This window comes from Lotus japonicus, chromosome 2 (genome assembly GCF_012489685.1).
Source record: "Lotus japonicus ecotype B-129 chromosome 2, LjGifu_v1.2".
Taxonomy (NCBI): domain Eukaryota; kingdom Viridiplantae; phylum Streptophyta; class Magnoliopsida; order Fabales; family Fabaceae; genus Lotus; species Lotus japonicus.
Window position 1 is genome coordinate 2,028,856 of NC_080042.1, and position 26,591 is coordinate 2,055,446.

Genomic DNA, 26,591 nt, shown 5'->3' on the forward strand with positions numbered 1-26,591 from the left:
CTGATGTCCTGTGCTACACAAAAGCAGATGTCACATCATCTGCTTTGACATCAGGTTGTTTTGGACAAATTGCAAGAAAACCAAAAGTAGCAACAAATATGATGATTTCAAATTTAAGCATAATAAAAGATAAAAACAAACTAAAAATCTTATCATGCTCCAACAATTTTAAGATAGAGAAAAACAACAATTTATCAAAACTCAAACAAGCCATACGAAATTCACAAGCAAGATAGGGTTAGTCCTAATGCCTACATGCATCCACCAACATGGATTGATCAATAACGTCTTGCAATATGGGACAATCACGTGGGACAACCACCACCACATCGCCACTTAGAGCAATTCAAAACATTTTGAAGAATGAGACAATCTCATGGGACAACAAACCATCACATTGCCACTTCAAGCTCAAGCCCTATATGCCGGAGTTAGTCAACAACAAAGTTTGTGACCCATGGCCACATAATTCCGCAAAAACTTATCGAATGTTCAAAAGAACAATCTTTTCATCAAATCTTTCTCCAATAAGTTTATTACATTCCCATCCAAATCAACAATCCAAAACTCCCGACAAATAATCCAACAAAGTGAGCTTGTTATTAATATAAAGAAAATAGCAACAACAAAGATAATTAATCAATCAATTTAACGCCTCAAACACCTTCACTTCACATATCATGCAAGAAAATAAAAATCAAGCAGACTCACGCACTAAGAAAGAAACTACCCTTACATCCTCAAGTTATAGCGCATAGGATGTCAAACCTCTAACTTTTGAGAAATGAGAAAGTTGCTAACGAACTACCAAGGGTGAGGGAAGGTTGAGGCCAAAAAGAGGGAGTAGAGAACTTGAGGTTGATGAGTCTCAAGTGAACTTTTTAGTGAGGGAAGCAGCTACTAGGGTTTATGGTTCATGTTTCACTCTAAGGTCCTATTTATAGGAAAGGTTAACACCGACCTAGCCCCTTGAACAAGTCGGCCACCAAAAGAGGGAGGGTGTTTTTTTTTTTTTTTTCTGTTATTCATTCCCCTTTCCTAACCTCAAGTCTAGGTTCGTTTACTAACTTTTTTCTTTTGAATTACTAGATAGAAACTCAACAAATTGTCTCTAGAAAATTAATTCATTAATTAATTAAATATTATCATTCAGTTTTTTGGATTATATCTCTATTCTAGAAATTCCTCAAAAGATTGAAATTCAAGATAGCTTAGTTTACATGTTCTCCAAACTACTACAACCTTAATTTGGTAAAATAATTATAAAAAAAAGACAAAATTACGAAGAATTAACTCATTCATCCTAAAAGCTGTTCACATTAAGTTCCCCCTGATTCTCTCATCTTCTAGAAGCCCCATAAAATTTTCAAACTCATTTTCTCCTATTTTGCTTAAGTTTCAAACTAAACAAAGTTTAATTGATTAATTAATTAATAAAAATCCAAAATTCCGAAATTAATTAATTTCGTACTCCAAAAGTAATTATGATTATCTTCAGATAATATTTATTATTTTTAATGACTCATATTTCAAATTTTTCTAAGATATGCTAATGATACAGATCTCAAACCACCTTATTATCATTAAATTAAATAATTACGAATTATTTAAATAATTTATTTATTTTTATTAAAAATAATTATTTTAAAATCATATCAGACCTATCCTCAACTTTATTTAAATTTTATATCTCCTTTTCAATTTTTAAAAGATTTGATCTAAATTTATGGAAATACCCCTAAAGAAATTCAAATTAACTCTTTTAACCCAATTTTCTCTCTCCTAGTCATCAATCTCGAAAATTACAAGAATAGTAGAGTTATTTATAAATTATTTTTATTTTGATGACTTATATAATTAATTAAATAATTATCCTAATTCTAATTCTAGTAAATGTTCATTTCTGTCGTTTTACTGTCAACTGTCTAACTACATAAATAAATCATATGTTGTCTTTCAGCATCTAAACAACAACAAGGTCAACATCAACATCAACCATGATGATATTAATTTTATGAAATTCCACACATCGTGTATTGAATGATTCGCATAATCTCAAAGACAAATAATCAACAACACTCAATTCACCAAAAACAGGCAAACAGACAACGACCAAGCAATTTTATATATTATCATGATAATAATAATATACTAAATTCATAATAATTTATTTAATAATTTGATGGTCTTACGGAAAGAACAGACAAGTAGACGATGCACACCAACAAATTTATCATGTTTCGCCATCTGATCGATAGGGCTACATCCAGTCCCCCACAGGACCGAGATTTCATTATGCAAGTATCAAGGAATTTTCCTTACAAGTATTAGACATGACTTCTCCCCACAAGTATTAGACAGGACTTCTCCCAACGAGTATTATACATGACTCCTCAAAGTATTCTTTCACTTCCTCTCCAAGCATTGAGTATTATCCCGGACTCCTCCAAGTATTATTTCACTACCTCTTTAGGCATTGAGTATTAGACATGACTCCTCCCAACAAGTATTCTTCGGGACTCCTCCCACTAAGTATTAGAAGGACTCCTCCTTTACAAGTATTGGACATGACTTCTCCTAAAACAATCTTTCTCAAGATTGTTTTCTTCTACTCTAAATTCTCTTCTTCTAAGAGAGATAGTAGATCAATTAAGTTATTGAACAATAAAGTATTTATGAGATTTTCAACTCTGGGCTTATGCTTTATGTTCGATTACTTGATAGAGCTAGAAAAGAATTGACACTAACGAATATCTACTATACATGTTGAAGTAGACGATGATAAATGACTTGATCATTGAAGTATATCATCGATGTCTGAGGTTGAGCTCTGAAGCTTCTTTTCACGCTTAAGTGATTTCAGCATAAAGCTCACTCCATGTGAGCATAAGCACCACCTCTTTCAATCTTCACTTCTTCCCTTTATACTTCTGAACTTCTGTGACTGAAAAGTAGCTGTTGCAGCTCGTTGGAGCGTGGAGTTCACAGAGCTTCTAGTCGTTGGATCAAACAACACGAAATATACTTGCGTCGGAGCGTGATACTGTTTGATGGAGACCCTATGCCATAAAGATGTAATTTGTCATGTAGTAGGTAGCATAGGTCTGAGTTTCTATCTGTTGGTGTAGAGATATGGAAATCTGATAGTGAAACCACAGAGCTTTTCTTCATCATAGCATTTGTGGCAGACTCGTGATTTCATCTTGAAACTTATGCACAAAGCTTTCTCGGGTTTTTCTTCAATGAGAAGTTTTACATGATTTGACTTTGTAGCTTGCTTGAGTGAGACCTTGACTTCTTAGATGATCTTCTGCTTCATACCATCATTCTTCAGTTCTTCAGACGACGAGTGTGACTCTGCTTTGGTTCAGACGTTCAAGCTCATTAACTTATGTCTTATCTTCTCCTTCCTTTGTGATATAACAGTCTTCCTATGATGATAGATGTTGGTTGTCTCTGAAGTTCTGCTTACCATGTTCTTCTCATACAATGTTCTTTCTTCAGTCATTCGTTCTTCAGCAGATTTATAAGTTTGCACATGCTTCATTCCTTTCATTTGTTGGTCATTCAGTAGATAAGGCTTTCAGCTTTGACCAAATTCTTCATTCTTCTTCAGAAATGGATTGTCTATTTTGCTTGAATTGAATAGATAAGAGTAGGCATAGACAATAAGCTTTGCTCCATTTCTTCATTCCTTTGATGAGAGAGAAAGATGGAACTTTGATGTAGACAAGTTGCACTAGTTTCCTAGGTCAACTTGTTTTGTAGAGTATCACGTGATTTCTAGCACTTAATTTTCTCCTCAAGAGTGTCAGAGATATTTCCATTTGAATATGGCACTCTTTTCTCTAGACACTGCTTTCTTTAATCAATCCTGAGATAGACGTTGAATTGTAGACGTTGCATGCAGTCTTCTCAGGCGATCTGATGCCTTGACTCGTTCGTACATAGTTTGTCCTTGAAGCTCTTTGATCTTCTTCTATAGATGAGCTTTGAAGATTTGGTTGATCTTGCACAGTTGCTTTTGGAGCTTTGATTGCTCTTGCAAATATGTGCTTGAAGCTTGAGTTTTTCCTTGTGAAGATGATCCAGACCATTTGTCTTTTCATGTCTCTTGATCTCTTCTTCTTCTTCATCATGCTTGCTTTCAGATAGATGATCTAGAAGATATATCTTTTCTTTGCTAGTCATGTTGCCTTCTTCTTCTTCTTCTTCTTCTTCTTCTTCATCATGCTTGCTTTCAGATAGATGATCTAGAAGATATATTTTTTCTTTGCTGGTCATGTATCTTTTCTTTGCTAGTCATGTTGCCTTCTTCTTCTTCTTCTTCTTCTTCTTCTTCATCATCATCATGCTTGCTTTCAGATAGATGATCTATAAGATATATCTTTTCTTTGCTGGTCATGTATCTTTTCTTTGCTAGTCATGTTGCCTTCTTCTTCTTCTTCTTCTTCTTCTTCTTCTTCTTCGCTTTGACCAATCTCTTATTGCTCATACGATCCTTGTGAATTGATTTCCTTTCTCTGTGTCATCTGCCTTTGCTGCTTTTTCCTTGCTTGCGCTTTGACTGAGTTGACCTTTGACTTGTCTTGTACCTTTGACTAGTTTCTTCATGCGTCACTCCTTTAGATGATGTGGCCTAAGAGATACGAGGGTTTCCTGAAATGCAAATCATGTAATATATTTTGTTAGTTCATTTGCACTCTTTGAACATTTCGCTCTTGAAGATTGTTATCACTGAAAGTATGATAGACGATGCATTCAGCGTTTTGAACTTAACATATCAAATCCAATGTTTTAATAACTTTAAAATTGATTTTAGTTAATGTTTTGAAAAAAATAGTTTATTTTTTAATATGATAAACTTTTAACATGAAAAAAATTAGTTATTAGTTAATGCCAGCAAGTATCTCAAGCATAGTTGTTATTTTTAAAACATAACTATCCATTCCTTTTCAATGTTTCGATGCCCACAAGGGTGGGAAACTTTAAAATTGGTCCCCCAGTGGACCATAATCATACGTTGTTGGATCTGAGAATCTTGGAATATTCTTTTATTCGATGGTTAGGATTTGATGGATGATAAAAGGGCAATAGAGTAAATAGACCCATCTCCCTCTTCTTCTCCCTTTCTCGTTGGTTCTGCTCTCCGCCACAACCACCCTTTCCCCCAGAGCCTTAGCCCATATTCCGCCTCCTCCCCCGCGAGCCCTGACCCCGATGTGGCCGGTTGCGCCTCTGATGGCTTCACAGTTAGGATTTCTGGGAACCAAAGAGTTGCAGATCAATACAAACACTAACACCAAAGTTAACACCTGGATCCAAACCCACGAACCGATCAGAATGATTTGGTCGCGACTGGTGGTACTCTAGAGGTGGCACCACAGGTGCTGCACCGGATTAACCATGGCGAGTGGTGGCTGAAGCGGAGGAGCAGCGACCAGCTTGTCGAGACCGAAGAGGAAGTCGACGTTGTTCGGTTTTACCGGGTCGAGTTGAATGGAAGTTAGTACGGGTGCGAGAGCGGAGGGAAGAGGGTTTTCGGGGAGGAAGACGAAGAGTTGTCATTGTTGGTGACAGAGATGAGAGCATCGATTTCATCCCCCTGTAGCATCTGAACGAAAACACCGTCGTCTTCCTCAGCGACTCGAACGGTGAAGGCCTCGTGCTCTAGAAGCTGTTGTTCCTACTCCCTCTCCGGTAACGCCACCACGAAGTCGTGGCATTATCTGCCACCATCCTCTCAGAAGCAAGGCTCCTTTCAAACCCGAAGGAATATGATAGCTTCAGAAGAAAATCGTCCCTCCGATGATGGTGATCCTCGTTGATCCTTCTGGGAGTCACCGATGCAGGTAGTAATTTCAGGCAGGGGAGAGAGAATAAGCTTCAATGTCTGATCGGGTCGGGTCAGATCGAAGTGGAGAATAGCGTGGTCATCGAGGCCGGGTCATATCCTAGCCTCCATGAGAGGGGTGAAGGGGGATTCAGAACAGAGCACGCTGGCGCGGCAGAGAGGGAAATTTGTGTGAGCGAAACCAAGCGTCAGTGCAGTCGAGATGGAAGGTGTGAGAGCAAATAGGGAGAGTTTGAGCAAATTTGAGATAATTGGGTGATGCCATGGAAGCTGAGAGTTTGACCAAAGAGTAAATTTGAAGGGAAAGGTAAAATGGGAAGATGAAAATTCAATATTACCTTTGGTCCACCAGTGGACCATTTTTAAAGTTGCCCGCTCTAATGGGCACCCAATGTTTCAATAACTTCAAAATTGGATTAAAAACTCTTTAAAAAAAATGAATTAAAAACTATCTCAAGCATAGTTATTATTATGGGTTGATAAAGATTACTCATTTCTTCTTATAGTGCTTTGAATTGATTCATGCTGTCATGTAAGGGATGAGAAATTGGAGATTTATAGTCCCAGAAGCATGTCTGACTTATTGTAGTGAATGAACGCGAACCAACCCAAATTTTTATTTAAAAAAATAGTTACTAGTATTAAGAATATCATCAATAGTTACTTGTTTAGCGGGCCTCTTTTTTGTTCGTCGAGGTGCATAGTTTTTACTGGGGTGATCTTCACCCCCTAAGGGTCCAGTCCTTAGGGGTTTTTCGTGAAAATCAATATATATTCCTTTTTTCAAAAAAAAATATTTTCAATATTACTTTCAAAAAAGAATATCATCAATATTAGCAAAATAAAAAAAAAATAGAAAAGGGAAAAACAAACAACAAACAACTGTCTACATAAGCTTTAGGCACAGCTCCACAATACATTCCCAAGACTCAGCAATAAAACGACCCTTTACTTTGCTGTGTCTTCTTCTATCCCTGCTACCAGTAGTTATATTCAACACCTCTTCTTCCTCTTTATCACTTTTCCCTGTACCTTCTCTTATTTGATAATATTAATATTAATATATTGCAGACACAAACACAATCACAGAGAGAGAGAGAGAGAGAGAGAGAGAAGGCAAATACCCAGAACAGGAAATCCTTTGAGGCACTAATCTGAGTACTAAAAATCACTTTTTGAAAGGAAAAACAAACATGGGTGAGGGCCATATGGGGTTCATGTTCTGTTTTTCTCTCCTTCTTGTTCTGTCTTCTGGGTCATCCAGAAACTTGCCCATCATAGCCTTTGAGGAAGGGTATACACACTTGTTTGGGGACAATAACTTGATCATCCATGAGGATGGGAAATCGGTTCATCTTTCACTTGATGAGAGAACAGGTTTTCATCTATCTACATCCCCTTTTTCCTCCTTTTTTTATGTGGTATGATTTTCATTTATCTTCTTTTCTGGGTTTTTGCTGTTTACAGGCTCTGGATTTGTGTCTCATGATCTTTACCTGCATGGGTTTTTCAGTGCTTCGATTAAGTTGCCTGCTGATTACACTGCTGGGGTTGTGGTTGCATTTTATGTGAGTAGCAGCTGATCAAATGCAAATGATTTTACTTTTTTTTTCATTGTTATAATTTCTGATCCTATTCTTTGAAAAAAATTCATCAACCATCATAAAAAAGTATTCATTTTTACTTTTTTTTTTCAGTCCTTGTTCATTTTCAAGCATGATAAGGTGAAATTCTGGCTTATCATGTCGATTTTTGAAGCTTGTTTGTGAATTTTGTGGTGTGCAGCTTCAGTCTCAGTTTCTTCAGTCTTTATGATCATTAATAATTCATTAATGAAGACAAAAATTCAAACATCAATTTTTTTCAGTTTTTCACCGATATTTAATTCACCGAAACTTCAATGGTTTTTTTTTATTTGTTTGAATTATTGAACTGAAAAAGCCAGTTTGTCTGTTTGTCTTGTTTTCCTTTATCAACATTTATCCCCAAAAAATAAGCACCAAAAAAAAAACATTTATCCCCAAAAAATAGGGAACAGAGAAAAAAAATGGCCATTTATTAATTATTCCTCATATTTTATTCATGCTACAGATGTCAAATGGTGACATGTACGAGAAGAACCATGATGAAATCGATTTTGAGTTTTTGGGAAACATTAGAGGCAAAAACTGGAGGGTTCAGACCAATGTTTATGGCAATGGAAGTACCAATATTGGTAGAGAAGAAAGATTTGGTCTGTGGTTTGATCCTTCTGAAGATTTCCACCAGTACAGTATTCTCTGGACAGATTCTAAGATCATGTGAGCAATCTATCTCAATTCCAAATACCTTATTGGTTATTTAATTTTCCTTTTGGATTCTATATATTCCATGTACAACATGCCCACATCTTCCCTGTTATAGAAAAAGTTCTTTTAACAATACTCTTATTGCCTTTTATTCTCTAACCATCTATTTCTTGTAAGTAGTAATTTGATGGCTTTTTTTACTAGATTGGTAAAAAAATTGGGCTTTTGTTCAATGTTTTCTCTGGTTTTCGTTTACCGGTCGCTAAGTCCCCAGTTTTATGAAAGCCAGTTTTTACTTGGTATGGGATTACTATGTACAACTTATGCATTCACTACTTACTGAAAATGAATAAAAACAAGATGTCACCAGACCTATTTCTTCAATTGTATTTGTCCTTGTAGAAAGGAACCCACAAGATAAAAATTTGATTGGATGTGACCCACTTACCCCGGATATAAATTCTCTGTTGTTGGAATCTTTATGAAATTAAGTAGTTAGAGAACTATTTAGAGAACTATTGGAACTATTTTTGTGTAGCTAAATTCAAGAATTAGTAATCAATGTTATATTCATTCCTAGTTACTATGGTTACCAAGTGGGTCTCATATACCCTATAGGATTTGGCTTTCATGCGGTCAGGACAATTCTATATTCAAAGCGTCAAGGAATCTGTGTCATCCAATTAAGATCGGTCGGCTCACTTATTTCGTCCAGATTAAACGGTAGAGATAACCTTTAAATTTGAGCCGTATGATCTTGTTCGAATGACTCGGCTTCATTGACTGCGTAAATTTAGGAGTTCCCTGAGTGTAAGGAATCCAAAGTGGGTAGGAGGAAACTATTCTGGATTTATAGTATGTTTGTATTAGCTTCTCTTTCTTTAGAATCAATTCTGACATGCAGTAGCTACTCACAAAAGTTTGTTCCCATAATTGATTAAAGCTTCAGAATCAACTGTAGAAGTATAAGTGATTAAGTTTGATAATAATTTTTTGTTGTTTACCTTGTTTCTTACTAATGTGTTATGTTTTCCTTTTGCAGATTTTATGTAGATAATGTTCCTATGAGAGAAGTTGAGAGAACAGAATCCATGGGAGGGGATTTTCCCTCAAAGCCAATGAATTTGTATGCCACCATATGGGATGCATCTGATTGGGCCACCAATGGAGGCAAATACAGAGTAAATTACAAATATGCACCCTATGTTGCTCACTTCTCTGACCTTGTCCTGCATGGCTGTGCAGTTGATCCTATTGAGCATGTAACCAAGTGTGACATTGCTCAAACCTCTGATGCAGTTCCTTCTGGTACCATCACCCCATCACAAAGAGTCAAAATGGAGAAGTTTAGGTTGAAGCACATGACTTACTCTTACTGTTATGACAGAATCAGATATAAAGCTTCTCCACCAGAGTGTGTGATCAATCCCAAACAAGCTGAGAGGCTAAGAAAATTTGATCCTGTCACATTTGGTAATGGCAGAAACCACCATGGAAAAAGACACCACCATAGCAGAGGCAACCAAGCTGAGGCTGTTTCATTTTAATATTGTCCCATATAAAGAAATTCTAATAAATAATTATCTTTTCATCTTTCAGTTTGATTTGCCTGAGTTAGCAATATATCATTTTCCCTTTTACTTTCATTTTGATGTATAGAGAGAGAGAGGATTGGTCATAGAAGTCCATAATATGATAGTTATGATATGGTTGTTGCTGGTTGGTTTTTGTATAGTTCATCATCCCTTTAGGTTCCCTGGTATTTTGTCATTTGATGTCTTGTGCACTACAAATGGAATCTATTGATGATTTAAATATTTAGACACACCTCATGAAATGGTTTCAATAAACTATTTATCGCCATGAGTTATTTATTACATTTTTTTGCATCAGCTTCAGCTTCTTTTTAGCACAATTCTTAGTACATGTTTAGATACATGATGGAAAACCATAGTGAGTCAAAATTAAAGTTTTTCAGCTTTTGTGACTGTCTATATGTATCCAAACATACAAAGAGAAGATTTTGCTCGGAATTGATTCTAAACAATTGTAGTTCAGCACAATCAATTATTTATCCAGAAACCTTTCACAGAAGCCTGACAAATGTAGAAGGGTTTGTCAAACAATGCACTTAATGGATGTTAGGTATGAATTATTTTTGTTGGTAGTGCTCATCCAATTTGAAACCAATGCAAATTGCTCTATCATTGGTCCATGACTGTACTAAAAAATATGTCTCACAAGGTCAGATTTGTCAGCTTCAGGACATAAAATGTTGTCATTTTGTCAATCTAATAGGAATCCAAAGTCAAGGTGAATGTGACTAGTGCTGCAGTAGAGGTGATGCAAGTGGTGCTTAGTTTACTGGTACCTTCATAAAATAGTGTCCAAAATTTCTAACTTTACTTTTTTCTTTCCAATGATTTTGTCTTCTACTCTTCTAGCATGTAGACTCAGTTGGGGATTTGAATTGGGCAGTTGGGATCTCTATAGATACAACATAGGGAGTGGTTATTATTGACTTGTTATTCTGTTACAAGTCTCTAGAGCTGTCAATACGGGTCAACCCGACCCATATGGGTCAGCCCGTATGGGTTGGGTTCAAAACGGGTTGGGTTATGTCAACCCGGGATCTTAACGAGTCAGGAAAATATGAACCCAACCCGACTCGCAACGAGCTCGCGGGTTGACAGGCTGGCTCGCGGGCTGAGTGAAATAAATATAAAAAATTGAGAAATTGGATTAGAAAATGTTTAAAATGCTATAAAAAAAATAATTTCAAAAAAATACTTATAGAAATTGGTATCAACTCATAAAAAGAGGTTTATCAACGCAATTATTTTTATCTCACATTTGAAATATAGAAAAATAGTTTTGTTTACAGGATTTAAGAACACAATTATTTTACTGTCACATTTAAAATGAGATAAATAATATAATAATAATAAATAAAACATAAAAAATTGACTAAAATTAAAAGAAATGAAAATTTCAATTTTTCTATCTAAAATTAATCCATAAAACTAACCTGGAATTAAAGAGAAATAAAATAAATTTTTTAATTAAAAATAACTCTAACCCGACGGGTTGGCTCGCTTGACTCGCGGGTTGGCCCGTCTAACCCGCGGGTTAAACGAGCCGGGTTGCGCTAACCCAAGTTCTTTTCGAGCTGGAATTTAACCAACCCAACCCGACTCATTTAGCCAACCCGTCGAGCTGGCTCGCGGGTTGGAACCCATATTGACAGCTCTACATGTCTCTCTTCCTAAGTAGAACCGTAAACATAAGAAAATTGTCTCCCATTTATCACAAATTTTTTTTCAACTTGAAAAGCAAATTGTTTTCATACCAATTAATTGGGTGGAGTCGCCCGCCCGGGACGCCTTTTGAGTAAGGCGACGTACCAGTCTGGCGAGGAACATTGGCAATGATGGACGGTCTTATGGTCTATCATCTTATTAGTAGTCTCATCTGCCAGCTGGAAGATTCATTTGGGTTTGTCTTATTTGCATATGGATTTGGGCCTTAAGTGTAAGGTCCAAATGTAGGAACAATCTAGATAATGACAACACACACTATAAAAGGGAGGTCCTTACCTTGTATCTGACAACTTTTACGATCATTAATGAGAATATTACCTTTTTATTACATCATTTCTTTATTTGTGCTGTGCTAGGGTTTATCCTTATACCTTTCATACCTAGATAAGGTTTAGTACAGAGCAGGGTGTAACGGGTGTTCATGGGACTAGTTGGACTTTTTTTTCACCAGCCTAAAATATTGACCGAGCTAGTTTTTAATCCTGAATTTGTTTTAGATCCGAAGAAATGCGATAAGGTATGTGTTTGAAAAGAAACTTCGTTTTACATACAGGGTAAAGTGAAGAGAGAAAGAAGTAGAAGAGATGAAGGAGACTAGGCACAACACGCAAGCTGTATTTTAATATAAAATTCAATGGTCATAATTGTTTACCAAGCAACATGAGTTGTTTAAAGGTAGTCGTTAGATTAATTTTTTTTAGAGCGGACGAAAAAAAAAAACACTACGCAGATTAGCATAGGGTTTCCGTTTAGAAAATTTGAACAAGATCCAAGACTTGAATGCATTTATATAAAATCTATTATTTGAATGAGATATTGATTCCGAGGATAGGGAGATGCATCCGCGGACAACTTAAGTACTAAACCTTTCTTAGCAAGAATCCTCCAAATTATAATTATTATAGTTATGATATCTCTTACTCAAAATAAAATAAATCAAATCACAACTGTTATAGTTATGATATCTCTCATTCCAATTTCAAATCTGAATTTATGACTTAATCAAATCTAATCATTTCCTTTATTAGGTGAATCATTCACGTATCGGGAATTAAATGATTTAATCACATCTAATCTTTCCTTAATTGTATGAAACATTCATGAATAAAAAATGATGGCTAGGGTTCAACTCTTGAACCCTAATTTAGAGCCTCAAACATGAACTCTTCATGTTCTGCAAAACGGCAACTCAAAGATCTAGCGATCAATATACCAAAATGTATCACGGCTTAAAAAATCATATCGTCATATGAATAAAATACTCAAAACATTATAAAAACACAACTTGTTCATACTAATATAATTCGAAGCAAGTTATTACATAACATTAAGCTAAAAATTAAATCATGCTATCTAATATATATATATATATATATATACTAGGATAGTAGCCCGTTTCCGTGCGATGCACGGACGAGCGATTCTACGATTTAACATATTTAATTTTATAATTTATTAAGGTGATAAATTGACATACTAATAATTTGTAATCTTTTCAAATATATAAAATCAACAAAACTTGTTATTAAGTTTGTCGATACATGAGTTCGAAAAAAAAGTTTGTCGATACATAGGTGACAATAAACTGATTATTAACTGTGTATAACAAAGTTGTATTTTGCATTTTTTCAGTTTTTCAATATAATAATAATACAATAACAGTGTTATAGTATTTTTTGGAAATGTACAAATGATAAAATTATAAGTCAATAGATATTTTAATGAAACAGAAACATAACTAAACTATTTATAATTACACAAATAATTTGATAATTTTTTTATCAATCAACGACATATTGGCGTTACGTTCAACTATATTATCATACTTCAATAATAACTAAGTATATAATAATTTCAAAAAAAAAAGTATATAATAGAAATATAACATCCATTTATCAATGGGTTACAACAATTATAAAAAAAAAGTAGTCACAAAATAAACTCATTTAATTCTGATCTGAAAAGAACAAACATGGAACAATCATACAATCGTTCTCCACATTAAACAACATGCAAAGTCACAACAAATTCAAGTTTCACATGCATAGTCAACCTTGGATAGTTTTACCATTAAATACATTCAAACATACATGTAAACGCACATAGTACCACAATTCAGGGAAAGATCTAAGTAACATAATTAAAAGAGATGCAACAAAGTTACAACTTCTTCAAGATAGATTACAGGGTGTATACATGAACTCTGTATCTATTTTCCTGAGTCATTCTCCATAACTGCATCATGTGTCCTGCAATAGTATTTCTAAGCCTCCTAAATGTAGCTCTATAGAAGTCAAACCACCAGCAACAAACATCACCCTTTAGGCCAGAATTGGTATGTCTTTCACCAATGGAGTACCAAATAATTTCTACATGGTTTAATCAGAATGTGAGGCAAGTGTCCGGAATATTCTTGCTGAACACGATTGGGGATAATCTACTCATTTGAATTTCACATTGTAAGTAGAGAAACTAATGAATACAAAAAATTAAACCATGTCATAGATAAAAAACACAAAACAAAACAAAACAAAGGTTCACTGACATTAATGAGATCAGCAGTGAAACCAACATTCCAAATTAACTGCTTAGAACGCACATCTTCGACTTCATCATTAGACTCATCTTCACTAACTAAGGTCGATAATTAATATTTTGACTGCTTATATTTAATTTTCTTGTTATATGTAAAAGAAGGTTTACAATTAATATATAAAAAAATAATGAAAATAAAAATAAATAACTAATTTTTTTCGAAAGAGAAATATATATAATAATAGTGTGTTGAGGAATATCCCCTCTCAACATGGGTACAGTAACGTAGTCAACAAAAGCTGACAAAAACTCGAGCACTATGACAAAAACCTCCTCCAAAACACTTGAACAACCACCCACAAGATTACCAAACGTCTATCCCACTAGAAAGCACCTTGTTCAAATCGAAAAACAACGATCGAATCGCCGTACGACACCTACCGAACAGAGGCCTAACCAATTGAGCAACAAAAAAGCCAAACAATCAAGAACCCACAAGTCATAGTGCCGAGACCCAAGAGAACCAGAAACGGAAAGAAAAAAAGAAAAACAGCAACCGGCGAACAGCGACCAAGTCAACGGAATTAATCTTGTAGTTAGCAGTAATAAACTTATAAATTTTTTTATCAACTTTTCTAGATTACCCATGAATTTCTCTCTTAAATTTAAAAACTTTTCAAATTCAGGCTCCTTTCATATTAAATATGATGGTTGTTTTGGGTTAAAAAACATTGACGACTTCATTGATATTGTAAAGTTACTTATATTTAGAGATAACAAAACTATAAAAAGTGATTTATAAATAGAAGTGGAGGGAGTAAATAATTATTATATAGTAGATAATATGTAGTAGGTAGGAAAATAAAAGTATAGGGTGGTTAGATGCATTTTTCTTTATTACAAAACAAAATGGATTTGCTGAAAATGGACAAGTGAAACGTCTTTCTGTTAACAATCTTCCTCTCATACTAATTGCTGAAGATTTCAACATTATTGTCAACATGTTGTCAGCAATTAGTATATAGTGCCTGTTAACAATCTTCCTCTCATACTAATTGCTATTAACAATCTTCCTCTCATCACTCTATTACAAATGATTCCTTCAGATTTTTCTCTATATGTTGACAATCTTCCTCTCATACTAATTGCTGAAGATTTTGATGACCGGATTGGAGCTCTACTTGGTAAAGGATGCCAAGTATTGATTAGAGCGTATGGAAGGCCGGCCTTAGTACCAAGATCTTTACATTTGGAAGCTACCTGTAATTAGAATGAAAGAGGAAACAACTTTGAATTAATTATCATAGAAAACAAAATCACGATGGTTTACATTAAAGGTGTGAATTTTTTGACAACCTTTTGTATGTCAAATATCGATTATATATCCAAATTATGCCATCTTGTTTTTATTCTGGTAAGTTACTTGCATCTTGTGCTGCTTACCACATAAGAAGCAAATGGCAACATTTTCCCTGGTGGTAGGTTGTGGCATAGATCGCTGCAAATAAAATAAAGGTTATGTAAATTTTATAATTAATTCTGCCACATGAGGCTATTCTCATCAGAACACACTTTTGACACCGACATGTTTCAAATGGAAAATCATAAAATTAAAGCTCTCATGCATAGATATAATATGAAGAGCCTGAACATACCGTATAAAACAGCTCCAATAATGCATCCTTGGCAGTATCAATAAGCTGGGATGGCAGAACTTTGCGTTGTCCCAGAATACAACCTCCCGTACGCGGATCCTATCCCTTCTGCTCTAAATTTGGTAACAGACTTGGAGGACTAAGCAAAAATATCAATCAAAGTAAACATGCTTATTGTATATGTGCTTCTAAGATGTGACAAATGACAATGCAAAAATTTCCAATAGAAGACATTTTGGTTTCCCATGATAAGACCAATAAAAGGCCATTAACTATAAAATTTCTAACATTGAAGAGAGCAGAAAAGGGGGCATTTCATAAGACTGCTTAGCTTTGTTTAAACCACTCTTCATATGCAGCTTGCATGCTGTAGAACTCTTCCATATGTGCTAGAGTCAGCACTTGATGAAACACTGGCCTCATCTGCATTAAAAATACCCATATCATTTATACAACGGCAGAAGTTGCACACCTAGTCAGTGAGAAGAGTAATAGTCCAGCATGTGGTTTAGACTTTTCCATTTCTAAAACACTGGCAAGAGGATTGTAGAAAAAGTAATCATGGGCAAGAGGGGAAAAATCAGTCTGTTTCGTGTGCATGTGTGAGTTCTCTTGCGTGTCAAATTGGTCTGAATCTCTCCAATAAACATATTTTTGGAGAATAAATGGGTTGTAGAATCTTTTTTAGTTGAAAAGCTTCATATGTAGACTAATAGATATGATCACAATATTGTATTAAAGTTGGTGAGGTATTGGGTATCTAATTTTTAAATCAGAGGAAGAGAAGAATGGAGTTAGTAGCTTTATTATAAAAATGGAAAGAGCTAACTGAACAGTAAACATAGAAGAATTAGCTGCTGAAGGAACTAATTGGTGTAGTTGGGCACATTATCCCTTGGAATTTCCCAACCATCATGTTCTTTTCTAAGGTCAGCCCTCCCTTGGTTGCTGGCTGCACCATGGTCCTCAAGCCTGCTGAACAAACAACAATATCATCACGCTTTTCCCTGGCAACAATGCTAGCATCTATCCTTATACATCTCACCTATTTGACCCAATATTAGTAATCATTAAGCATGTGCAATTGTGCATACCAGAAAAAGGTAGCAGATATCACGTCAATAAATACTTATTAGTGTTAATAAGTATTTATTAATAAGTATTTATTGCTTATAAATAATATAACATGCAACGCCAGCTTGCACCTCAATCGATATCATAGAGTGACAAAACTTCAAGGACTTTTGAAAGATTTAGGTGCTGATGGAACCAGAACCTATAGATAATACCACACCTTTTTAGCTTGAAACATGGAATAGAAAACATGAGTTGTTATTACCCAAACCCTTCAAACAAATTATATGACCTTAATAATAATCCCACTTAGCATCAATAACAACTTGTTATTAATGCTAAGTGGGATTATTAACAACCCTAGAAAAAATCCCGTGAGCTAAACTGTCTAACCTATCCCAAAAACTCTAGAAAAAGCATTGTTTGAATCAAGTATTCTAGTAAACACAGATGGCAATTTAACATAAATTTTTGGAATAGGATAATCCAGATAAGGTATTAAGAATATAAAGATCAAATAGAAAGATAATATCAAAGCATCCACTGATAAGCTTGACTGTATAAATTGAAAAAAACTAAATGACTCACTTATAGGTAGCATACTAAATGAGAGCATAAGAGTTTCAAATAGCAGTCATGTTGCAGGGACACCAACACATATTAGTTCCAACCACAATGAGTTAATAATCCTCTTATAGCAGGGTGTGAAAGTATTAGTACTGTAAGAGAGTTTTTCTTTTCAACTTCCACAATTTGGGCTAAATGTGACAATGTCTGCCCAATAAGAAATCTTACCTCACTCTAAAAATCAAATTAATAAAGAAAGAATTACAGCCACAATATGCGAAATAAGTTTTAACAAAATTCTCCCAAGTGAGTTCCATTGGACAAGATAATTCCACCAATCTCACCCATTAAACAAGAAACCCAACCATCTAATTATGCATTTTTATACAAATAGCACAGACCTTCCAACACATTACAATAAAAACATGACAGGTTCCATATAAATGGCCTCCAAGAAGACACTTGCAATGTGATTTAAGATGCACACAAAAAACTGCACAAACACACATTGCCAACAAACAAGCCATTTGACCCCAAAATCAGGTTGCTAAACCACCCCCCAAGCAGCTAAGCATCCTCCAAACACTACATCAAACCAGCTGCATAAAACCCTCATATCACGACACAAAACTGCCTCCAACAGAATAAATTTACAATCAGGTCCAAATTAGTCATTAGATCATAAAAAACAAAAAGCATGGGCATAATTTAAAATCCAAAAATAAAGTTGAAGCAGAGTTTGACATTAGAGAAACCATATGTAGTGTGGGAAAAAACCATATGCAGTGTGGAACGCATATGCAGCCATAAAAGACATCAGTACAACTCACAAAAATTCAAATGCAGGAGCGGAAATGATCTAAAGCAACTAACAGAGGAACTAAAGCGTATGCAATGTGGAAAATGCCCAAAATCAAAGGAGTATTTATAGGAGTGGAAATGAAAGAAGCCCAGTACTCTATGACCAGCAGGACATCAATTGAATATTAGTAGGTTCACTATTTGTAGGATCAATTGAGTGAAGAATTGGATAAAAGGAAACTCATATGTTGGTACACCATTGGAGCCACGAATCCGCAATGGATGGTGAAATCGGGGAAGAGGAGCTTAAGGTACAAAAATTCACTGTATCTTGCGTCATTGGAGCCATGCTTCCTGCTCCATCTTCTACATCATGATGAAAGCCTCCATCGTCAATTGGATCAGAAAACGCGTTCTCGTACAATCTAATGGATTGAAAACCAGAGAAAGAAGGAGAGGAAAACCAAATCACTGCATGAACAGTGTTCTGAGATACCCGAAAGCTTCTTCCTTTTCTTTCCACCAGCTTCGTCCTTCTCCTTTTCCTTGCTCTGACCGTGAGAAGACCTGGCCCTGAGATGATGCTATCATGAACTGTCTTTGGGCCAAAAAACTACAGGAAGAAGAAATTATTTGTACTTGAAATAGTAACCTTGGACAAAAAAAACAAAACAAAGGCCCACAATGTCATGTGTCAGAGGTGAGGAGTGAAAACCAACCGTTAGATTAGAAAGTGAATTCAATGGCCAAGATTTGAGGTTTCTTAGGAATAGTAACTTGAGGTTTTGCCTTAACTAATAGTATATATATATATATATATATATATATATATATATATATATATATATATATATATATATATATAAAGGAAGAGTTTTTGCAGCTTGGGAGCAACTTTGTAATTCAAGAAATTATTGTTCATGAACTAGATTTTGTGCATGGGTAATTCAGTAAATCCAAATATAGTTAGCCAGTGATAAATCTTGGCCATTCGTGTCTTTCAATCTTGGCCATCAGTTTCATTACTGAGTCTTAGACTTTCCTATTCTTTCCCACTTGAAAGAGTCTCACATTCACTACTGAGACTTTTGTGCTCTCCCCTTTCACCAGACCGTTTCAGTAAATCCAAATATACATTTGTGTATGGGTAACTCAATGGGCATGAATTCATGGGCTGCTTGCATTCAAATTCCCTACCACTATCAATTTCCATAAGCCCTTTCACAGCAAACAGCCGTGTGAAGTGAACTAAGAAATCCAAACATCATTGTTGTTCGAGTGGTCGCCAAGGTTGTGCGTATAGCCATATACGAAGACAAGGTTAGCGAAAGTCGACAGCGCAAGACGAATAGTGGAACCGTGAAAGGAAAATGAGCGGTGACAACCCATCTCAAGCGGCGCACGGTAAATAGATGAGAGGTCCCCTTCCCAAATTTGATATTGTTCTTACTTTTACATTCCCATTTTGTCTTCCTATTTCGTTAAGCCATGTTCATTTCGTCTTCTACCTTGCAATTGGTTCTGCCTTCGGTCGATTTTTTCTGCACAATTGGATTTGGTTGCAATGGTGGTTACAACAATAGTGGGAAATTTCATAATCTTCCATCAGGTAAGAATTTTATAAATATGAATTAACTTTTCTGGCTATGTTCTTCTCAATCATCGTCTACTACTCCGGTAAGAACCACTCATTTTGAGCCTTTCACTTCAACATATTGATTTCTCTCACAATTTACATTTCCATTATGTTATGAGGCGACCTGCTTCAAACTGTCCTATTCTGCTCCGATAAAATCATCATTTTTGGAGGTTGAAAGCAGTGAGGTATATATAATTTTGAAATCTCATATTAAATGAATAACATGTTTATAAGGACAATATAAGCTGCATAAAAAATCAAAACTTTACTTCTCTTCTACTAATTGTAAATAGGTAGAATAATCATGTAATTAGAGAAATAAGATATTATGTATTTATTGTACCTTTATGGTACCTATTATATATAATGAACTCCGCTGTGTAGTTCAACACACGGATTCACCAATTCCTCTTGCCTCTTTTCTTGTCATTCAATATGGTATCAAGAGCCTAACAAGAGGCAACCCTAATTCTAATCCGTGTTTCGGTAGACCCACTGACCACTGTCTATCAAGATATTTTTTTCCGGATACCGTGTTGCATCTCCGGTTTCTGGCTCTTAGTGTTGTCGTGCCGCATTCCAACAACCCTTTTTTGGCTCCCACCGCTGCTGTCCAGCCGCTACCGCCGCTTCACCCGACGGAAACCGACTCCGAGCACCCCAAAAGGATCGCCCGAAGAAGTGTTGTTTGTTCCCAGTGGTTTCAACCTAAACGCTCCTTCCACGCGCCTCCACGCGCCACCGCTCTTTCTGCGCGTGAATCCCACACGCCGCCCACCTCAGCCGCGCGTGACGGCACGTCCAGGCTCCGTTCGGACCGCCGCTTCTTCCGTCGTGCTCACCTTCTCATGCTCTTTCCAGATTCAGCCTTGTTTTCACGTTTCAAGGTTCGTGGTGGTGCAGATCTGACCCACGATTCGGTTTTACGGTAATTGTACTTCATCTTTCCCCTTCTTGAGACCCATGGCTACGGTGCCTACTCCCAGTCCTGTTGCGCCTTCTCCCAAGGCTGAGAGCCTATTTTCACCAGCTATGTCACTACCTCCCTTACCGTTGACAAATTGGACGACACTAATTATGATTCGTGGTCTTCTGACGTTAAACTTTGGCTTCGGGGGCAAGATTATGAGAACCATCTGACTACAAAAGCTGATTCAGTGGCTGAGGCTGAACGTCCTCGATGGAAGAAGATCGATGCTCAACTCTGTAGTCTCTTTAAGTCCACCATTACTCCTTCCTTGAAACATTTTTTTTGTTCTAATGAGACGTGAATTAGTTTGGGCGTAGACTAAGGTCCTCTATACAAATGATACCCAACATTTGTATGGAGTGTGCCAAAATTTGCTGAATGTCATTGCTCCTCGACGTCTGGATGGTTCTATGGCAGAATACTTAGGTCGTGTGCATGGTCTCCTTCATGATTTTAATGAACTTTTACTTCCAGCTACCATATCTGAAAAGGAGATCGAGCAACGACAATATTTTTTCATGCTTCTCGCATTATATGGCTTGCCTACAGAGTATTCATCTGTTCGTGATCAGATATTGGGATTTCCTACAATCCCCACTTTGAATGCTACTTGGTCTACTTTGCTGCGTGTCCCAGCCAAATCATCCTCTGAAGGTGGAGTGCTACCTACACCAGTTGATTAATCTGCCTTGTTTTCTCAAGGACGTGATCGTGCTGAGGGAGGTGATCGTCCTCAGGGAGGTGATCGTGCTCAAGGCAATGATTGTGGCCGATTTCAGAAGACGAGCAAGCGTTGTCCCAAGTGTGATCATTGTCATAAGCTTGGCCACACTATTGATCAGTGTTATGCTTTGAAAGGACCCCCTCCTTCTCGAAATGCCAACATTGCACAAGCTGTTCAACCTACTACTCCATCTCTGCCTGATTCTACAGCTCCACCGACCATCTTCAATGACTTCATCAAGTGGTATGAGGAACGACAGGTCGCTGGTTTCACTGCTTCAGTCGCACACACGGGTAATTCTTTTGCTGGTCTATCTCACTCCACATCTCTTGGCCCATGGATCCTTGATTCAGGAGCCACTGATCATATTACTGGTAATAACTTTCTTTTTTCTTCATTCTCTACTTCTGGTTTATTACCATCTGTCACTATGGAAAATGGCTCACAAACTCCATCTCAGGGTACTGGTACTGTCTGTCTTTTTCCATCTCTCACCATGCCTCATGTCCTTTATGTCCTCGGGTCTCCTTTTAACTTATTGTCTTTGAGTCGTTTGACTCGTTCTCTTGACTGTATTGTCTCCTTCACTAAAGATTCCGTTATCTTGCGGGACCGAAGTTCGGGGCGGATGATTAGCTTCGGAAGTGAGTCTAATGGCCTTTACCTACTTCACCCTTCTGCACATGCTGGCTCTATGGTGGATTCTAATCTTCTGGTTCATGTACAATTAGATCATCCAAGCCTTGCCAAGTTACAAAAGCTGCTGCCCAATCTTTCCAAGTTATCTACATTGTCTTGTAAGTCGTGTCAATTAGGAAAACATGTTCGTAGTTCTTTTCCGAGTCGGATCAACCGTCGTGCTAAGTCTCTATTTGCTTTAGTTCATTCGGATGTTTGGGTCCTAATCGTGTTGTTTCTAGTTTGGGATCAAAGTATTTTGTCACTTTGATGATTATTCTCGTTGTACTTGGTTATTTTTAATGGAAAATCGTTCTGAGTTATTTTCTATCTTCCAAAATTTTTATAATGAAATAAAAACCCAGTTTGGAATTCCAATCAGTACTTTGCAAAGTGACAATGCTCGAGAATATTTGTCTACAGAATTTCAGACCTTCATGGCTGCTAATGGCATGCTTCACCAAACGTCTTGTGCTCACACACCTCAACAAAATGGGGTCGTTGAACGGAAAAATAGACACTTGGTTTACACCGCCAGGACACTCTTAATTCACAATAATGTTCCTCAGCGTTTTTGGGGTGATGCAGTGCCTTACAGCTTGTTATCTTATTAATAAAATGCCCTCATCTGTCCTCCAGAACCAGATCCATCATTCTACTCTATACCCTCAACAGTCACTACACCCCTTGCCTCCTCCGGTTTTTGGGTGTACATGTTTTGTCCATCATGTTAGTCCTGGGCTTGACTAACTCTCTGCTCGTTCTCATAAGTGTGTGTTCTTAGGTTACACCAAATCCCAAAAGGGTTATAAGTGTTATTCCACATCTTTTCGTCGATATTTTGTCTCGGCTGATGTGACATTCTTTGAGTAAGTTCCTTACTTTGGGACGTCTACGGGGTCTGAGTCCACTTTGCCCCTGTTCTCACCATCTCAAATTACTACTCCGCAAGTAGTTATGTATCCTCCTCTGGCAGACATTCCGCCTCCTACACGTCCGTTGCAGGTTTATCAACGTCGTCCACGACCAAATCGACCACTACTAGCCACTACAAAAATTGCCACAGACACCCCTCCGGATCCAACTCCTCCGTCTCCTCCGGCCCTTCCATCTGCAATTGATCTCCCAATTGCTCTTCGAAAAGGTATACGCTCAACCCGTAATCCCTCTCCTCATTATGTTAATTTGGGTTATCATCGCTTGTCTCCTTTGCATTATGCATGTATTTCCTCTTCGTCTTCTGTGTCTATTCCTAAGACTGTAGGTGATGCTTTATCTCACCCTGGTTGGAGGCAAGCTATGCTTGATGAGATGTGTGCTCTTCAGAATAGTGGCACTTGGGACCTTGTTCCTCTTCCTCCTGGGAAATCTGTTGTAGGTTGTCGGTGGATTTTCACAGTCAAGGTTGGGCCTGATGGACAAGTTGATCGCCTTAAGGCTCGTTTGGTAGCCAAACGTTATACACGGGTGTATGGCTTGGATTATGGTGAAACGTTTTCTCCCGTGGCCAAAATGTCCTCGGTCATATTATTCTTCTCTATGGCAGTTATTCGCCATTGGCCCCTTTATCAGCTTGACATTAAGAATGCTTTCCTACATGGTGATCTCACTAAAGAGGTTTATATGGAGCAACCTCCTGGTTTTGTTGCTTAGGGGGAGTCTTCTGGACTAGGCTGTCGTCTTCGGAAGTCTTTATATGGTCTTAAGCAATCACCTAGGGCTTGGTTTGAGAGATTTAGAGCTGTTATACAACAGTTTGGCATGACACGAAGTGAGGTCGATCACTCAGTTTTTTATCGTCACTCGGCTGCTGGGAGTATTTACTTGATTGTGTATGTGGATGACATTGTCATTACTGGCAATGATCATCATGGAATCACACAAGTAAAACAACACCTTTGCCATCACTTCGTAACAAAAGACCTTGGCAAACTTCATTATTTCTTGGGCATAGAGGTTGCACAATTCAAACAAGGGATTGTGTTTTCACAAAGAAAGTATGCTATGGATATTTTGGAGGAGACATGATTGTTAAATGCCAAGCCAGTTGACACTCCTATGGATCCCAATGACAAGCTTATGCCAGCTCAGGGGGAGCGACTCTCGGATCCAGAAAAATATAGTAGATTAGTTGGAAAATTGAATTACCTAACTATTACTCGTCCGGACATTTCATTTTCTGTTAGTGTGGTGAGTCAATTTCTTGATTCTCCTTGTGAAGGGCATTGGGAGGCTGTGATTCGCATACTAAAATATATTAAAGGGGCTCCAGGAAAAGGTTTATTGTACGAAGACAAGGGACATACACAGGTTGTAGGATACTCAGATGCAGATTGGTCTGGTTCTCCTTCTGATAAGAGATCCACATCTGGGTATTGTGTTTTTCTTGGTGATAACTTAATTTCCTGGAAGAGTAAGAAACAAAGTGTAGTGGCAAGATCAACTGCAGAGGCTGAATATCGAGCCATGGCTGCAACTACTTGTGAACTTATATGGCTCAAACAGTTGTTGCATGACTTGAGGTTTGGGGATGTCTCACAGATGACACTTATTTGTGACAATCAGGCAGCCTTACATATTGCCTCAAACTCAGTGTTTCATGAGAGGACTAAACACAATGAGATTGATTGTCATTTCAACAGAGAGAAGATTTTATCTGGAGACATCAGCACTAGATTCGTCAATTCAAATGATCAGTTAGCTGATGTTTTTACTAAATCTTTGAGAGGTCCTCGAGTTAATTATATTTGTAACAAGCTTGGTGCATATGACATATATGCTCCAGTTTGAGGGGGAGTGTTAGATATCTTGTAAATAAGTAGGATATCTTCTACTAATTGTAAATAGGTAGAATAATCATGTAATTAGAGAAATAAGATATTCTGTATTTATTGTACCTTTATGGTACCTATTAGGCTATTATATATAATGAACTCTGCTTTGTAGTTCAACACACGGATTCACCAATTTCTCTTGTCTCTTTTCTTGTCATTCAACAGTTACAATAACAACTCTGCAGCCTTATAAATTAATCATCATAATTTAGTATTGCCAGTTGATTTATTCACCATAACAGGTTACTTTCATTTTCATTCTTCCCCTTTAATGATAGTGACGAGCAGCCATAATAAGACCATCTTCAGTCCAAGCTGTTATTTCGAGTTCTTCATCAGGAAAGCTCTCCTTCTCAATAACAAGGCTGTGGTATCTTGCAGCCAGGAAAGGACTGAAAAATGATAGTGAGTTAATGAATTATGTCAGAGCTCAAAACCAGTTAAAGGTGAACAGAAAGTTGCTGTTGGTTACTTAATACAAAAATAAATCACATGGCGAGTGTATAAAAAAATGTCAAAAACAGATATTACATCTCCAAAATTTCACAGAAAAGTAATACAAAACCTACTTTGGTAGTCCAGAAAATAATCCATCTTCTCCTTTCTCATCATAATAAACCAGAGAACTTTTTCCATGCACGACACCAAAAGGAGAACGAACAATCTTCCCTGTACAGGATAAAAGAACAAGGCCTTGAAGTCTTAATCCTATTATAATGTCCCAGCCAAAGGGAATAAATAATGGTGAGAGAGATATAAAATAGTAAAGCTTAAAATCCAGTGGATGCTTGTCAGTAAATAGGAAAGCCTAATTAATTATGAACGGCGGGTAAATATATGGAGAAAATTTCATACTCATTTCTATTCACCTAATCGATTAGTGGCTAAGGAATCTATTAAGATTCACCTCCAAAAGCCTCTCCCATGCACTGCAAACCCATGCACACACCAAAGACCGGTACAATTGGTCCAAGTTCCAAAACGGTTTGCAAAGATATGCCAGAATCTTGAGGTGTTCCTGTAAGGAGGAAACGGTGTACATTAGTGGTCTTATCCGTGTTCATTTTATTATTTAACCATTGGCCACGTATAAGGTTTTATATGTAACTAATAGTAGCTCAAACTTCTAAAGAAGCTCAGTCTAATTACCTGGCCCAGGTGATATCAGCACTCACCTAGGATTTATCCTATTCAAAAGAAATAAAACAAAACAAGTAAACCACGGAGTTGTTTATTACATGAGGAACTTTAAAGAATGTGTATCATCATCCCACAAATTGTTTAATTTCATGAATAAGAGAGTGTTGGATATTCATAAAAAAAATATAAATTCACCTTTTTAACTCCTCCACCGTCAACCCGTCATTCCGGTAGACTTCAAAGTGAAATCCTAACTCTCCCTGTCTCCCATATACTTCAAATTTAAACCATAAAATATCAGACCGTTTTCATCAAAGGAACAGGTACACAAGTATCACAACAGATTCTATAAGAAAAATACTATTGCCTATTGCTAACGATTCTCTATTCATTTTCAAGATTCCCCTCTCTCCCGAAAGAAAGAAAGAAACATGGAATGGAAATCCCTCTACCATATTTTCTTTCGCCATAAATATCCTATGTGTACTACTCCACATTGGCCTTTTCACTGC

The 26,591-nt window shown here is 36.8% G+C and overlaps 1 protein-coding gene and 1 pseudogene across 1 annotated transcript; one reads left to right on the forward strand and one right to left on the reverse strand.

The window, feature by feature from the left end:
• The first annotated feature begins 6,765 nt into the window (after window positions 1–6,765).
• On the forward strand, window positions 6,766–9,959 carry LOC130737386 (probable xyloglucan endotransglucosylase/hydrolase protein 28). The gene is made up of 4 exons (XM_057589128.1): window positions 6,766–7,231; window positions 7,322–7,422; window positions 7,946–8,154; window positions 9,185–9,959. The coding sequence occupies exons 1-4, from the start codon at window positions 7,048–7,050 to the stop codon at window positions 9,687–9,689; spliced, it is 999 nt and encodes a 332-aa protein (XP_057445111.1). The 5' UTR covers window positions 6,766–7,047; the 3' UTR covers window positions 9,690–9,959.
• A 14,940-nt stretch (window positions 9,960–24,899) lies between these two features.
• Window positions 24,900–26,360, reverse strand: LOC130735206 (anthranilate synthase beta subunit 1, chloroplastic-like; annotated as a pseudogene).
• Between the last annotated feature and the right edge of the window lie 231 nt (window positions 26,361–26,591).

Excerpts from the sequence above, each read along its gene's own strand:
- LOC130737386 (XM_057589128.1), top strand. The coding sequence starts at position 7,048 with ATGGGTGAGGGCCATATGGGGTTCATGTTCTGTTTTTCTCTCCTTCTT. Across the intron at positions 7,232-7,321 it reads TTCACTTGATGAGAGAACAG|GCTCTGGATTTGTGTCTCAT; the intron begins GTTTTCATCTAT and ends TGCTGTTTACAG. Across the intron at positions 8,155-9,184 it reads TGGACAGATTCTAAGATCAT|ATTTTATGTAGATAATGTTC; the intron begins GTGAGCAATCTA and ends TTCCTTTTGCAG.